Source organism: Drosophila subpulchrella, unplaced genomic scaffold (assembly GCF_014743375.2).
Source record: "Drosophila subpulchrella strain 33 F10 #4 breed RU33 unplaced genomic scaffold, RU_Dsub_v1.1 Primary Assembly Seq25, whole genome shotgun sequence".
Lineage (NCBI taxonomy): Eukaryota > Metazoa > Arthropoda > Insecta > Diptera > Drosophilidae > Drosophila > Drosophila subpulchrella.
Genome location: NW_023665555.1, coordinates 624,889 through 641,062, shown reverse-complemented (window position 1 = coordinate 641,062; position 16,174 = coordinate 624,889). Strand labels below are relative to the sequence as shown.

The 16,174-nt window shown below is 40.7% G+C and overlaps 1 protein-coding gene across 6 annotated transcripts in view; it reads right to left on the bottom strand.

The window, feature by feature from the left end:
• LOC119559595 (G protein-coupled receptor kinase 1) overlaps positions 1-16,174 on the bottom strand; it is a 468,201-nt gene that overhangs the window by 139,541 nt on the left and 312,486 nt on the right. For all 6 annotated transcript variants that reach the window (XM_037872611.1, XM_037872614.1, XM_037872609.1 and 3 more), the window contains 3 exons: positions 15,188-15,379; positions 14,972-15,127; positions 14,592-14,918 (listed from right to left, as the gene is read on the bottom strand). In XM_037872611.1, the coding sequence (XP_037728539.1) occupies positions 14,592-14,918; positions 14,972-15,127; positions 15,188-15,379 (675 nt within the window). The remainder of the gene's footprint in view (positions 1-14,591; positions 14,919-14,971; positions 15,128-15,187; positions 15,380-16,174) is intronic.

The window sequence follows — 16,174 nt, the reverse complement described above, 5'->3', positions numbered from 1 at the left end:
AAAGAAGACTTTTGGGAAAGTTTCAGCCCGATAGCTTTAAAACTGAGAGACTAGTTTGCGAAGAAGCGGACGGACAGACGGACATGGCTAGATCGACTCGTCTAGTGATGCTGATCAAGAATATAAATACTTTATGGGGTCGTCTCATTCACTGCCTTGCAAACTTTTGACTGAAATCATTATACCCTCTGCAAGGGTATAAAAATAGTGACAATCGCACCTTCAACATAAAAAGTTCTGATATCAACTTCAGTGACGAAAAATGGTTTTAAATTGAGTAAATAAATACAAATATATTTATTCGGCACGCGGCAATTAAAAATGACAGTGACAGTGGGTTGAAAGCTCAATCATTAACACCCGGGCCGAATGCGTAAATTAGATAGTTTTTTATGTTGGGGGTGCGATCGTCACTATTTTATACCTCGTTAAGAGATGTTTTTGTTTAATTAACTTCAGAGCAGGATGTTTTTCTTGACGGTTGGCTTGATGTTTCGTTGTCTCAAGTATACCCTGTTTAACATTTTTTAGGAAGCTTACTGGATTTGTGCTTTGTTTAAGTTTAAATGGTGTTTGCATAGTTAGAACCTGTGAAATTACTTTGACTGAAGACCCACATCACCTAAGGCTTGAGCGGAGTAGCGAAACGGGTACAAAACTGAAGGTAGTTCTAAAAAGTCAGCTTTATTCATATTCTAATATGACAGAGGCTCTATAGAAAGTTTATCACTTCCGAAAGACAATCTGCCTTTCCCAATATTTAGGTGCTCGGTCTGATTTTACAGTGCCCAGTATTGTAAAAACTATATAGATCGCAGAAAAACTAAGTTTGCGGCGTGTATCGAGGCCTGAAATTCCTTAAAGTTTTCGAAGAAAAATGAACGAGACGAAATGTGTTTGTTTTCGATCCTATGCAAAGTTAAAATATCTATTTTTTATGTTAACATGAGAGAGGAATGTTAATTTACAGAGTTCGAAAAGGGAATGTGTAATTACGTTTTTTGTTTTACAAGTATGTTTGCAACACGAACCCTCGTGTCCTTGCTCTTGACAACGGACACTACCTGACAGCGGCAAATTATCTTCCTTGACTATGACCAAAGATGCAACCGTCAGATTTGGAGATTCCGATTTCCATTTCGTCATGGCTCGAATCTCGTTCGGCAGACCAAGTTTCCAAGTTTGATATGTTAACCACATTGATCCCACAACGCTCAGGTTAGGCGCGTTGAGCATTTTCACGCATATACTGCTTCTACTTCGACTGTGAATGTGAACCGAGTGTTGAGTAGACTTCGCCCCAGCAGGCCTTCTGCGCTTTTGATTACGGCCTCCCAGAGGCCCCCGAAGATTGGACCCCTAATTAGGAAGAATAAAACTAAATGTTATTTCTTCTGTGGAACAATAACGTTAGTCATACATGTACTGGCCCACATCGAGCGGTTTAAAGCTTTTAAAAATTGTTCGTTGATAGATCGAGACAATATCGTTGTGAACAGCCTTGCACGGCGCAGACGATTTTGTAGATGTCCGACTTGGTAGGCCCCTTTCCTTAATTACGCAAGTCTTTACTGCACCGCAAACATCGACTTCATCATGACGAAATGGTTTGTCCGTCGACAGCCGCTGATGGATAAAGGGGACTTGGTTTCCGACGAATGTTGATATTGTAATTGAGTGATGAATATGTTTTTCACTTTCGTGAACAATTGTGTTATTAACTGCGCTGCGCTTAATTCGCGTCTTGGCAGCGATTGCTTTTTAACTGTTGCCACTCGCCGTATGTATGTATCAAAACATCGCGAAAATCAGCTTGTAGGCAAAATCGATTTATTGACATTTTTGACAATGATTTTAGCGATTATAAGCACCTAATCCATGCTTGTTAAAGAGAATGGGGTACAGATTCACCCCAAGTCAATTTTAGGGGCCAAAGCTCCTGTATGATGATTTTTAAAACGATGATGAAAGGCGACAACAATCCCAGGGGATCAAACAAGGATGACACAGTCGAAAATATAGTCGAATGTGTTCAAATGCAATGAGAAGAGTTGTTGGTCCCAAGTCACTCCCAAAGCGCAGGTAATAGCGATTTCGGCAAGACTCAAACTGGGAAATGGGAAATGTCCACGGCGAAGTATCTCGGTTACTTCTCTCTTGATGCCCGAAAGCTCTGTTAAATCGACTATGGATATCTTCACACAAGAAGAAAACTTGAATTTAATGCCGTGTCTACTGATTCGATGTTCCAAAGTAGTGGAAGGCCTTTATCAATACTTCCATCTATTGATGGCAAGCATGTTCAGGCTTCTATAAGACGTTGAGATTGATATTTTCCAGAGATTACCCATTCGAACAAGGTCTTCTAAAGGAGTGGCAAATGTTCTCCAAGATTTATCTGTCCTACTGATAAACATTAAAGAAATGCATCCGTGCTTAAAAGCAGATAAAATCTAGCTTATATGCTATATGAGACGATAAGCAAAATCAAAACAGTATTCGCGCTAGCTATGATGTTAGTTTTTTATTGCCTAATACTGCGAACTTTGATGTGATGCTTGTTTCGACGAATCTGCAGCCGTTGTACGAACGAATCCGTCATGAAATTGAGCTGTGAACACGAATCGAGTGCTCTGCCCGGGATTAGGTTTCTGAGCCATCTCTAACCAAAACCATTATGGTTGCAAGAATGAAGGAGTTCCTATTAATTTTGTTTAGAGGAACTTGTTTCATCAAAAATTTTAGTTTTCAAGACGTGGAAAAAAGTTGAAAAAGTAATTTTCATAAAAATTAGGCATTTTCAATAAGTACTGAATGGGTTAAGAAATGTCTTGTACCATTCAAATTTCCGGTTATTCCTATGGGAGCTGTAAGATATAGTTGTCCGATTCGGCTGGTTCCGACTTATTTACTACCTGCCAAAGAAGGAAGACTTTTTTAAAAATCAGTTTGTTATATTTTTTATGATTTTTTGAAATTGTTTAGAAATTGAGCATTTGAGCCATATTTGTGTTTTTTCATACAAATTTTTTCCGACATTGTCACCTTCAAAAAATGATAAAAAAATATAAGCAAAATGATTTTTGAAAAATTCTTTTTGCAGTTACTATTATTTTTGTTTGAATAAACTTTTTGCATCAAAAAATGTAAGTTTTCAAGACGAGGAAAAAGTTTAAAAAGTAGCTTTTCACACAAATTTGTCCTTTTCAATAAGTACTGAATGGGTTAAAAAAAGTATTGTATCATTTGTATGTTTTTCTTTCTTAATACAAAATTGATTAATCCGGTTGGGCATTGAAGTTGCCAAGTTTAGCCGAGTTGTCTGATTAATTTGATCCCATTCCTTGATTTTGATGTCAATAACTGTGTCGAACTGGCGGCCATTCTTGTAAACTTTATTAGAAAGTATTTTCTAAAGATCTTCTATTGGGGTTAGGTCCGGGCTGATTGCTTGCCAATGCAATAGCGGTATTTTTCTAGCTGCCAGAAAGTCTTTAGTTTTACGAGCTGTGTGGATTGGCGCGTTGTCTTGTCTCAAGCAAATTCGATGAGAACTGTTTCTAGTAACTCTATATAAATTTCTGAATTTGTTCTAGTCGGTAAAAAATAAAGTGGAGATTTCCCAGCATACCCAAATCCGGCTCAAATCATTAATGATCCTCCACCGTGGTTTCGTTTATGGCAGACCTGTCGTGCTTGCCTATTGTCGTGTCAGTACTTTTGACAGGAGTCAGGACCGTCCAAATTAAATATTTTTTCGTCCGAAAATATAACTTTTTTAAACTCCTCCGACCAAAATTCCAGTCATTTGATCATGCCGCGATCATCCTCTGACAAATGTAAACCACGTGGCATCCTACCGTAAAATCAAACTTTATATTAATTATTTTATTCTACAAGAATAAACAGTCTATTTTACTTACGTTCCGCTGATTAAAAAATATTTTTAGATCACACTTCTTAGCTTACTCGCAATCAATAACATAATAATCTCAATTTGCACATATACTTATTTCCTATAAAAAACACAAGTTTCAGCACATGTTATTAAAAACGGTACAATGAATGAGGCCCAAAGAGGACCCTTGAATTAAAAGATGTTCATAAAAGATAAGAACACAAAACTGCGTACTTACAAAAGCTGTACCGTTATCTTTAGAGAAAATAAAAGCAAATTAAAAAGTGCACACATACTTCTAACGCCCATAAACCGCCCAAAACGGTGGCTCCAACAGTTTTAATGCAAAAATAAAAATTTTAACTGAAATGTATTAGTTAATTTTCATGCTAGAAAAAAATGTAAACTGAAATTTATTAGTCTCGTCAATACCCATCGATTGACTCTAACGCCCACAAACCGCCCAAATCGGTGGCTCCAACAGTTTTGATGCTAGAATAAAAATTTTAACTGAAATGTATTAGTCTCGTCAATACCTATCGATTGACCCAAAAAAAAAGTTTGCCACGCCCACTTTAACGCCCATAACGCTTAAATATATATATATATTGAGATCGCGGGTAGGTGGCGCATATTAATCTCGCTATGCTGCTTGCATATCTCCAGTTCCCTTAGGTACCTCAAGCTGAGTAACGGGTATTTGATTGTCGAGGTACTCGACCATAGCGTTCTTCCTTGTTCTCAAATTGATATTGAGTTCCTATATTTTAACAAAAAGGTTCACGGCTATTCTTCACACCTGTATCCTACATTATTAGTAAAACTATTTTGTTCTATGTTCTATTCTATTTGGTGTCCACATCTTGCTGTCTCTGGGGAACATGGAAAAAGTCACAGCCATTAATTATAACCACTACTAACAAACCACATTCACTTACCATTTTACAATACAGGTAATAGTTGCTTTTTATTTAAAAAATGGAAATTTAAAAAAAGCGTTTAATGGAACAAAGAAAATGGGCGAATAAATCTATTTCAGGTGGAAAACTAATAAAATCAAGACCACTGATGATGTGCTGTGAGAAATGCGAATCATTTTCTGTGTGCAACTTGATTTAGCTGAAAGTTAATCTTAAAATATCGTTGGAGCTACAAAAAAACCGCTTTGAGTTGATATATAAATTTAAACTTTACTCGAATTCAATCTCTTTTGCCATTTTTCTGTTATAAGTGAATCTAATCTTTCTGATCTAAACAATACTAATAATCCGCTTACAACATTGTTCTGTGGATCAATAATTTATTTTAGATTTTTTGGGTGCCTAATATATAACTAATTAAAACTGAGTCCAGAAAAGCCAAAATTCTTGAGCATCCGCCGATTAAATACCAACCAGAATCTGGCCAGATTCCGATTCAAGACGAAGAATTACATTTACATAATTAATTAAAACTGATTCCAGATAAGCCAAAATTCATGAGCATCCGCCGATTGAATGACCAACCAGAATATGGCCAGATTCCGATTCAAGACGAAGAATTACATTTTAGGCTGGAGAATTTAAATGAAATAATAAGGCAAATAAATTACAAGAACACATAAAAGATATAGATGATAGCAATAAATTGGAAGAGCTTTCTATAGTAATCAAGTCAAAAACGATAGAGAACGTCGATGCCATCTACGATCAAAAACCCGTTACACAGCTAAAGAGAGTGCAAGAGGGTTTGATTGGGATATGCTTGCTTGTGGCTAGCCACACCAAGCGCTACCTTGCGCCACCTAGCGTTACCTAGCGCCACCTAGCACATAACACCAACTAGCCCATAGCCCCTAGAGGCTTGGTGGCTTAAAAGTGAGACCAGATGACTTTCAGCATGAGGTGGTGCAATCTTAATTGAATTTGGAAAATAATGACTATTACTTTGTTATAACTTTTTAATGAATGGTCCGATCTCAATAATTTTTGGAATGTAGATGGGTATTGATAATAAGAACAAAACATTATTTAAATTGTTCAAAATTATAAAGAAATGTGGTTACTAAACGAGTTTTAGTTGTATAGTCGATTGTGGGCGTTAGAGTAGGCGTGCCACCCTGCTGAGACAAACTAGCGCTGCGCAGGAGGCCCAAAAATCTACATGCCAACGTACTAGCTCTTATAGTTTCCGAGATCTCAGCGTTCATACGGACAGACGGACAGACGGACGGACGGAGCTCGACTTCCAAATTTGGCATTGCCAAAATTCAGCGCCAAAATTCCTAAGTTTTTTTCAATAGGGTGCCACGCCCACTCTAACACCCACAAACATTCACTATAAAACCTGTCTATCGCACACTTTTTTGAAGTTTTTAAAGAAATGAAAATGCAATAGGCTATGCCTATATATATCTCCCTCACACTCCCCTTATGTGAGTAACTGGTATCTGATAATCGAGGCCGTCGACTATAGCGTTCTCTCACGTATTTCTGGAGAAGCATAGGGAACTGTTAAGGCCTACCAACTACCAAGTCACCGAATGATTGTGGGCCAAACAATTGGAGCAGTAATTGTGGATATGTAGGTATATGATGGATCTTTTGGAAGACTCGGTATTGGTAGGGAATCATACCTCGGGAACGTCTGCCATCCAAAGCGGAATAAGCAACCCAATAGTCGTTACGAAACTCGCCCGGCTTACGCCAGCAGTCTCTATAGCGAACGCCGAGTGAAATACGAACGTTCCACCCTACACAGAGGGAAATATTTAAGTACATTGTTCTTCAGTTGAGAACATTCGTTCTTAAAAACAGTATAAGTACATTTTTGTATCAATTGTCTCAATATTAGAACGAAATGTTGAGAAGAGAAAAGTTAAATTGAGTTTATTTAAAAACTTTTCAATAAGTATGCACTACTCACTGGACTAATAGTTTAGTTGTTGAGGTATACAATGCAAATACCTCCAATTCATCTTGATTTAAGCACAATGCTAACATTTTTGTATTCGAAAATTTCGTTCTCTTATTAGGAACATTCTGAACTCAGATTAAAACGTCAGAATTCTCTCTGTGTAGCCTCTCCTCAAAACTGTTGAGTTCGTAACTGAAGCGCCTCAGACAACCATCGGGCGCCACAACCAGTTGACTCCACGTCAGGATCGACAGGTTACGTCGGTGCTACGAGTGCTTAATTCCTTCGGGCAACCGTCTGACGAGTCTTCACTCAACTTAGCCGTGTATTTTCCCTTAAGGACCTCAGCTACCTGTGTCTGAACTCGGAGACTTATGCTGTCCCGAATGTCTCGACGTAGCGATCTTGCTCCTTAATGACTTTCACGACTGTATCTCCTTCACTTTGACTTGCTTGTTGTTCACTCGCGTTCTGATTCTCGATGTCTGATCCAGCTTCCTGCGCTGGTCCGCTTATATAGGGCTCCTGGTGCCGTTAATCATCGACTTCTCATTTTCGGCTTCTGCGCACGGACCCAGGATAGGGTCCAATCGTCCGAGAAAACCTCTGTGTTGATCGGCGGAATCTTTTAACGGAGTTACTGGAGCATGAGGCACAGGTGGATAAGGCTAGCGTGCAGGCACCCGGAATGTTTACACTGGCCTCAAACAGGTTCAGACAGTCCACTGTAGCAATAAATTGGTTTGGGGCGGATTTTACTGATAAAGCCATGAAGGAAAATAATTTGTAAATTTAATTTAGAAGTAAGGCAATGGAATCGAGCTAAAAACAAATTGAAATTTAGGAACCAATCGAAGTCCGTAAGAATATACGGGCACACAGTGCGCGGATAGGCAAAATCAATAATTCTTAATTATATGAAATGTTCGGAATTTTGTAAAGTTTTCTGACTTTATTTTTGTTTGTTTGAAACGAACATTTATTGTGAGCCCCGTGTCCCCAGCACAATTTAATTGCAGACGTTTTTACTAGAGTAAATTTGCGGATATTGGGTATTGTATTTAATTTTTAGAAAAAAATCGGGAATTTTTACTGTATCTGGGCTATATTTTAATTAAAAATATATTTGGTATATATATGGGCTGAATAGTACTACTGGAATATATTTTCTATGTCACTGGAATTGTTTTAAGTGTGCAATTGTGTGTATAAAAAACTGGATTATTTTCGCGCACAAATAACGTATTTGAAATACATGTAACAGAGAGTAGGCAAGCAGATCTACTAAAGGCACACTGGTTAACAGCAGCAGAAGTCGAACAGCAGAGTAACAGCAGCAGAAGTCATACAGCAGAGTAACAGCAGAAGGAGCAGAAGAAGTAGAAGTAGCAGCCGAACAGCCGAGTAAGCAGGAGAGAATTGAAGCAGCCGAACGTGTGTGGTAAATCAGCAGAAAGCAGAAGCATTTATCCATCAGTTTAATAGAAGCCAATTGTTCTTGCCATTACCTGTGCACCGCGAAATAATATTAATAAACCGTATCCAATAATATCTCACATTTGGGGCTCAACCAGTCGCGAATTGCCAGTGAAAAGTGAGAAAATGCGCAAGCCGCATGTCTCAGAAACAGTTAGCCGATAAAGCGAGACAAAAACAAGGAAGAACGCTATAGTCGAGTACCTCGACTATCAGATACCCGTTACTCAGCTAAAGGGACCAAAGGGAAATGGAGATATGCAAGCAGCAAAGCGAGACTGAAATGCGCCACCTACCGGTGGTAGACAGATTTAAGCGTTATGGGCGTTAGGGTGGGCGTGGAAAATTTTTTTTTTGGTCAATCGATAGGTATTGACGAGACCGATACAGTTCAGTTAAAATTTTGTATCTAGCATGAAAATTGTGGGCGCCACAGGCTTGGGCGGTTTGTGGGCGTTAGAGTGGGCGTGGCATACTCGCGTATCAAAATTGCGCTGCGTACAAAGGTTCGGAATCTAAATCTGAAATCCTGATTCTATATCTTTGATAGTTTCCGAGATATCCACGTTCATATTTACGATTTTTTGAAGTTTGGGGGCGGTTTGTGGGCGATAAAGTGGGCGTGGCAAACTTTTTTTTAAGTCAATCGATAGGTATTGATGAGAACAATACATTTCAGTTAAAATTTTTATTCTAGCATCAAAACTGTAGGAGCAACAGTTTTGGGCGGTTTGTGGGCGTAAAAGTGGGCGTGGCACTCTACTGAAACAAACTTGCGCTGCGTAAGAAGCTCAGGAATCTGCACGCCAAATCTCAATAGCCTAGCTCTCATAGTTTCCAAGATCTCAGCGTTCATCCGGACAGACAGACGGACAGACGGACATGGCTAGATCGACTCGGCTAGTGATCCTGATCAAGAATATATATACTTTATGGGGTCGGAAACGCTTCCTTCTGCCTGTTACATACTTTCCGACGAATCTAGTATACCCTTTTACTCTACGAGTAACGGGTATAATGATGCGAAGCTGGTAGTGGAAAATTTTGCCAAAATAATTCCTGAGTTCAGTGGAGAAAATATGTCATTGCAGGAGTGGTTTAATAACTTGGAATTAAACGCTGAAGCATATGGGCTTAACGACAAACAGAAATACGTACAAGCTCGTGCCAAAATGACATGTACAGCCGCTCTTTTTCTGGAGTCTACAGAAGTGTACGAGTACAGCCAGCTGCGTCACCAACTTATAACGGAATTCGAGGGCGATCGTTTATGCAGTGCCCAAATTCACAATCAGCTGTCTGTGCGAGTGAAAGCAAACAATGAAAGCTTTCACGAATACATGCTACAGATGAAACGCATCGCTGCTCGTGGGACATTGGACACGGAGTCGGTAATTCGGTACATTGTCGACGGATTACAAGTACACCCTGTAAGGATGCAGTTCTTACAAGCAGCTAAAAGAGAAATACGAAATCTACGAACGAACGCGTCAGATCGATGAGAATCTGATGGTGAAGAAGAAAGAATAACAGCCGCTCGCAAGGAAGCCCGAGCAAAACAGCTGTGTGAGGAAACAGCACTGCTACAATTGTCGATCCCAAGAACATCTACGCAGGGATTGCCGAGCTGCTTTAAAGTGCTTCCGCTGCAATCAGAGTGGTCACATGTCGAAAGATTGCCCTGGTACGGCTGCCGGAAACGTAGCATACGAGGAAAAACGCCTTAAGTCTCTCAAAATCAATGATGTGCAATTCAAGGGGTTTATAGACAGATGTTACCCTATTAAAAATGTCCGTGTTTGAGAAAATGGGTAGCGTCTTCTTGCAGCCAAGCTGTGCAACTTTAAGAGGACTTGGAAACAACATCACACGCTCCGCTGGTCAGTTTATGGCAGAAGTGGAGATCGACGGAATGTGTCTGGCACACAAGCTTCTTGTGGTGGCCAATCATGCCATCGGATGCGATTTGCTGCTGGGATATGACTTTATATCCAAATTCTTATCAGTTATCTCCTCTGAATGAGGAGGAAACTGTGAACACGAATCAGTTAAGTATCTACAATGTGGTTGAAGCAAATACTGATATAGTTGTCCCCTAACAGTACAGAGATACCGTCCAATCGATGATTGAAGAATTTTCTGAAAATTTTACCGGATGAGAACATAACGCCGTTTCGACATGCTCCAAGCAGAATGGCTATTAGCGAAGCTGATGTAGTTAAACAGCAGATAGATATATGGGTGAACGCTGGAATAATACGTCGCTCATCCTCAAATTTCGCCAGCCGCACAGTCATCGTCAAGAAAAAAGATGGGCGCAACAAGATGGTGTTAAAAGAAAAAAACTGGAAAATGCAATAATTTTCACCATAATGGACTTGGAAAATGGTTTTTTTCACGTTCCAGTCGAAGAAAGCAGTAAGAAGTATACAGCGTTCATAACGAAGGACGGCCTCTTTGAATTCAATCGAGCGCCTTTCGGTTTTTGCAGTTCGCCAGCAGTCTTCATCCGCTTCATAGGTCATGTATTTCAAAACCTCATAAATGAAAACATTCTGGATCTTTACATGGAGGACATTGTTATACCCGCCGAAACTGCCGACGAATGCCTGGGAAAGCTAAAGAAGGTTTTAGATGCAGCAGCTGAATACGGGCTAAAGATGAAGTGGAAGAAATGCCGATTCCTGCAGTCCCCAATAACATTTTTGGGACATCAAGTTGGAGGAGGAGAAATTAAGCCTGGACCGGAAAAAACCAAAGCCATCAAAAAGTTTCCAATGCCGCAAAACATCAAGGCGGTGCAGTCGTTTTTGGGATTAACTGGGTTTTTCCGTAAGTTTATAAAAACTATTCACTGATCGCAAAACCATTAACGAATTTTCTGCGGAAATACGTTAAATTTAAAATGGGTCTGGACGAGCAGCAAGCGGTCGACAAATTAAAGGAAGCATTGGTGAGCGAGCCGGTGCTAAGACTCTACCGCAGGGATGCAAAAACCGAGATACACACCGACGCGTCGAAGGATGGGTTTGCAGCTACGCTGTTACAGTGGCATGAAGGGCAATTGCATCCGGTCTTATTCTGGAGCAAGAAAACCTCGGACTCCGAAGCACGACAGCAATGCTATATACAAGAAGACAAAGCTATTTTTCTCGCATGTCAGTACATACTCGGTACCAACTTCAAGCTTGTAACTGATTGCGCCGCTTTTAAACAAACGTTAAGCAAAAAGGACGTTCCGCGAGAGGTTGCCCAATGGGTACTGTACCTGCAGGACTACAGTTTTGAGGTGGAACACGGCTGAAGCACGTGGATTGCCTGAGTCGATACCCAATTAATCAAGAAAGAATCAAGAAAGCCCAGCAGGAGGATACGATGATCAAAGCAGTCTCCAAAATCCTGAAAAGTAAACCATATGACAACTTTAAATTAAAGGCTGGTCTAGTGTGCAAGGTTGTGCAGGGAACGGATCTGTTAGCAATACCGAAGTCGCTGGAGAGAGAGATAATAACAGAGGCACACAACGCAGGCCACTTTGCCGTACAAAAAACAATGCATGCCATACAGCACAGTTATTGGATCCCACATCTAGAATGGAAGGTACTGAAGGTCATAGGAAACTGTATGAAATGTATAATCTACAACAAAAAGCTCGGCAAAAAAGAAAGATTTTTGCATCAAATCGACACTATCATACTATACACGTAGACCATCTGGGACCAATGGATGCTACTTCAAAGCACTACAAGTACATCTACGCGATGGTTGACAGACGAAGTCCTCAAGAAGTTACGGGAATGGTCGGATATCTTTGGTAATCTTGCTCGTATAGTAAGCGATCGCGGAGCAGCATTTACGTCGTCTAGCTTTGAGGAATTTTTGAAGGAAGAAAACATCGAACACGTTTGGGGCACCACAGGAGTTCCAAGAGGCAAATAGAACGTGTAAACCGATCCATCCTGAGCCTTATTTCAAAGTTGTCGTCGGAGGAACCTGGAAGATGGTATAAGTTTGTACCTCGAGTTCAGATGGCTCTCAATGGCACAGTTCATGAATCTAAAAAGCGTTCTCCATTTGAGCTGCTGATCGGGATAAAAATGCGTTGTAGACCATATAGCGATATACTTCAACTAATAGAAAATGAGATGGTTGATAACTTTAATGACGAAAGAAAGAAGATGCGTCAAGAAGCAAAAGATAATATTCAGCAGGCCCAGAAAAAATATAAGGAACAATTTGATAAAAAGCGAAAATGCGAGTACGGATACAAAGTTGGGGATCTCGTCGCCATCCCTAGAACGCAATTCGTAGCTTCGTTCATACAAAATAACAGAAGTTAAAAGAGGGGAACGCTATAATGTACGAAAAGCAGCAGACGTCGAGGGAATATTGAGTTTTGCTGTAAACAACGAGAAGGCGTGGTCATCAGGGACTGATGACTGATCAGGATGACCGAATGTAACAGAGAGTAGGCAAGCAGATCTACTAAAGGCACACTGGTTAACAGCAGCAGAAGTCGAACAGCAGAGTAACAGCAGCAGAAGTCGTACAGCAGAGTAACAGCAGAAGGAGCAGAAGAAGTAGAAGTAGCAGCCGAACAGCCAAGTAAGCAGGAGAGAATTGAAGCAGCCGAACGTGTGTGGAAAATCAGCAGAATGCAGCAGCATTTATCCAGCAGTTTAATAAAAGCCAATTGTTCTTGTCATTACCTGTGCACCGCTAAATAATATAAATAAACCGTATCCAATAATATCTTACATACATATATTGCGGACCGGATACTTAAGGGAGAGATAGAGGGAGAGCGGAGAGCAGTGCGAACGAGCGAGATGTAGACATTTGGAGAAATTGCCTATAGAAATTAAACGCCTTTTTGGCGTGCAAATTATGTATTGTATGCAAACAGGTCACACTTCATATTTTGGCCTACTTCAAGGACAGAGTGCTCACATATTCCTCTGACGTCGACGAGCATGAGTACCAGGTGACAGGAGGAGTACCTCAAGTCTCAGTCCTGGGCCCGATACTATCTAACGCCATGTATGACGGGATCCTAAGGCAGGTATTACCCGAAGGATGTACTGTTGTGGGCTTTGCGGACGACACAGCGCTGGTAACGGTAGCGCAAACTCTCGAAGTGGTCACGGATAGATGCAGCTTCTCTATAGACATCCTTATGTGCTGGCTCGCAGTTGCCGAGCACAAAACGGAGGCAGTGCTCATAAGCAGCAGGAAGACTGTGGAGGAGGCAACAATACGAGTCGGATCAACTCCGATAGAAACTAGTGCCTCAATCAAGTACCTTGGAGTACTGATCGATCACAGGCTATCATTCAAGACACACCTTGCGTATGCAGCAACCAAAGCATCTAGATCGACTGCAACCATCTCAAGGATGATGGCCAATACCCGAGGACCAAAGCAGCACAGCAGAAGGATCATAGTCACGGTGCTGACCTCTACTATACTGTACGCCGCGCCCATATGGGCCGAAGCTATGAAGACCACGACATACAGCCGCCAGTGCAAAGCTGTCTACAGACGCTGCGCACTACGCATCAAAAGCAGCTTCTGCACGGTATCTGAGGAAGCCGCGCTAGTGGTAGCTGGTACCATACCGATAGACCTCTTGGCGGCAGAACGAAGAAGGGGGAGCACAAGAAGCGGGACCCAGCGCAGTTGCACGATCGAGGCATGGCAAAGGAGGTGGAACAATGCGACCACAGGACGGTGGTCGCACAGGCTAACCCTCAGTCTAACACCTTGGCTGCATAGAAGGCACGGACAGGTAGACTTCTACTTCACGCAGATGATCTCCGGGCACGGATGCTTTAAAGAATACCTGCATAGGTTTAAGCATGAGCCAAACCCCTGCTGCGGCCACTGCGGCGCAGGAAGCACCGTAGACGCGGAGCACGCGTTATTCATCTGCCCCCTATACGCTAGGAACCGAGCCGAAGCTGAAACAATAACTGAGCGTAACCTAACAGCGGACAACGTGATCAGCTGCATGCTGGAAAACCAATGCAAGTGGGACGCGGTAGTCAACAGGGCCGCTGCCATCCTGAAGGATCTAAGGCGTCGAGAACGGAGTCGACGCAACGAGCCTAAGGACGAGCGACAACCTGACCTGACCAACCTTTGCGGCAGTCCCGCAGTCGATCGCACAAATTTTTCATAGTTTTTCGAGTTTGCAACTAAAAATTTATAGCAAGTTTTTGTTTTTTTTTCCTAGGAAATCCATTCAAATGTTCCACTCTACGAGTAACGGGTATAATAAGATTTTGTTGAATATATTTTTTATTAAAATTTAAAAACATACCATAGTTAAAGTCATTTTGTCTATTTCGTGCTTATCCTTCGTTTTATGCTGTCGAAATGGAGAATGACCTTTAAGCAATTTATATAGCATGCAGCCGAAACTGAACCAATCAGCACAAGAATCGTACGATGTTCCTTTAGATAATACTTCTGGGGCCATATATCCATGGGTTCCAACTGATGCATGCGGTTTCTTTCTTGAAAAGTCACAAGCCAATCCCAAATCAGAAATTCGTATGTGTCCATTTTCATCGAGCAATATATTAGCGGGTTTTAAATCACGGTACACAATAAAACGTTTATGCATGTGCTCTAGGCCCAAAATCACCTAATATTTCAAATTGTTTAAGTTACCATCAAATTTTTATTAACAATGCTTACCTCAGCTGCATAAAATTTCATTTCGTCTTCACTGAAAATTCCATGCTGAGATAAATGGTAATGCAGGTCTCCGCCGTTCATTAAGTCTAATATAAAACAAAGTTTATCTGGTGTATGAAAGGCATAAGTCATGCAAACTATAAACGGACAATCAACCTAAAGAAGGTAATGTAATTAAATATATGCAATAAAATATATATATATAAGTAATCTCACTCCAGTGCTGACTGCTTGCAACATGTTTCTTTCATTTAATGCTAGCATTTCTCCTTGCTTCATTTTAATCCTCTTTTTGTCTAGGCATTTCATGGCATACATTTTTCCAGTGTCTGCTTTTCGGCATCCATACACTTCTCCGAAACCCCCGCGTCCAATTATCCTATGTACGCTGAAATCATTCATAGTTAGCTGAAAAATATTCAAAGTTGGTTTAAATTTGTCAGTGCACATGTGAATATTATAATGTTAAATGCAAAAAAAAGTCTGCCACGCCCACTTTAAAGCTCACAAACTGCCCACAAACTTCAAAAAATCGTTAATGTGAACGTGGATATCTCGAAAACTATCAAAGATATAGAATTGGGATCTCAGATAAAGACTCCGTAACCTTGTACGCAGCGCAAGTTTGTTATGCGAATATGCCACGCCCACTTTAACGCCCACAAACCGTCCAATCCTGTGGCGCCCACAATTTGCATGCTAGATAAAAAATTTTAACTGAAATGTATTGGTCTCGTCAATACCTATCGATTGGTCCAAAAAAAAGTTTGCCACGCCCACTCTAACGCCCATAACGCTTAAATCTGTCTACCGCCGATAGGTGGCGCATTTCAATCTCGCTTTGCTGCTTGCATATCTCCATTTTCCTTTGGTCCCTTTAGCTGAGTAACGGATTATAGCCGAGGTACTCGACTATAGCGTTCTTCCTTGTTTTGATTAAAATGAATGGCAAAATAAGATTATAAGCCTAGAACCCAAGAAAACAAAGTGTAAACAGACTTTGTACAGTGCTTTGAACGCAAACTGCCAGGCAAGGGGTTTTACTCCCGGTTGCAACAAAGAAGTTTTTTTTCAATACAGTACGTTTTTTCATTTGTATGTTTGTATAATAATTTATGTTTATACTGCAGTTCCAAGTGTGTTTCTATACGTACATACATATACAACAAAAATAAGTTGACAAACCAACAAACCAAGGCTGCA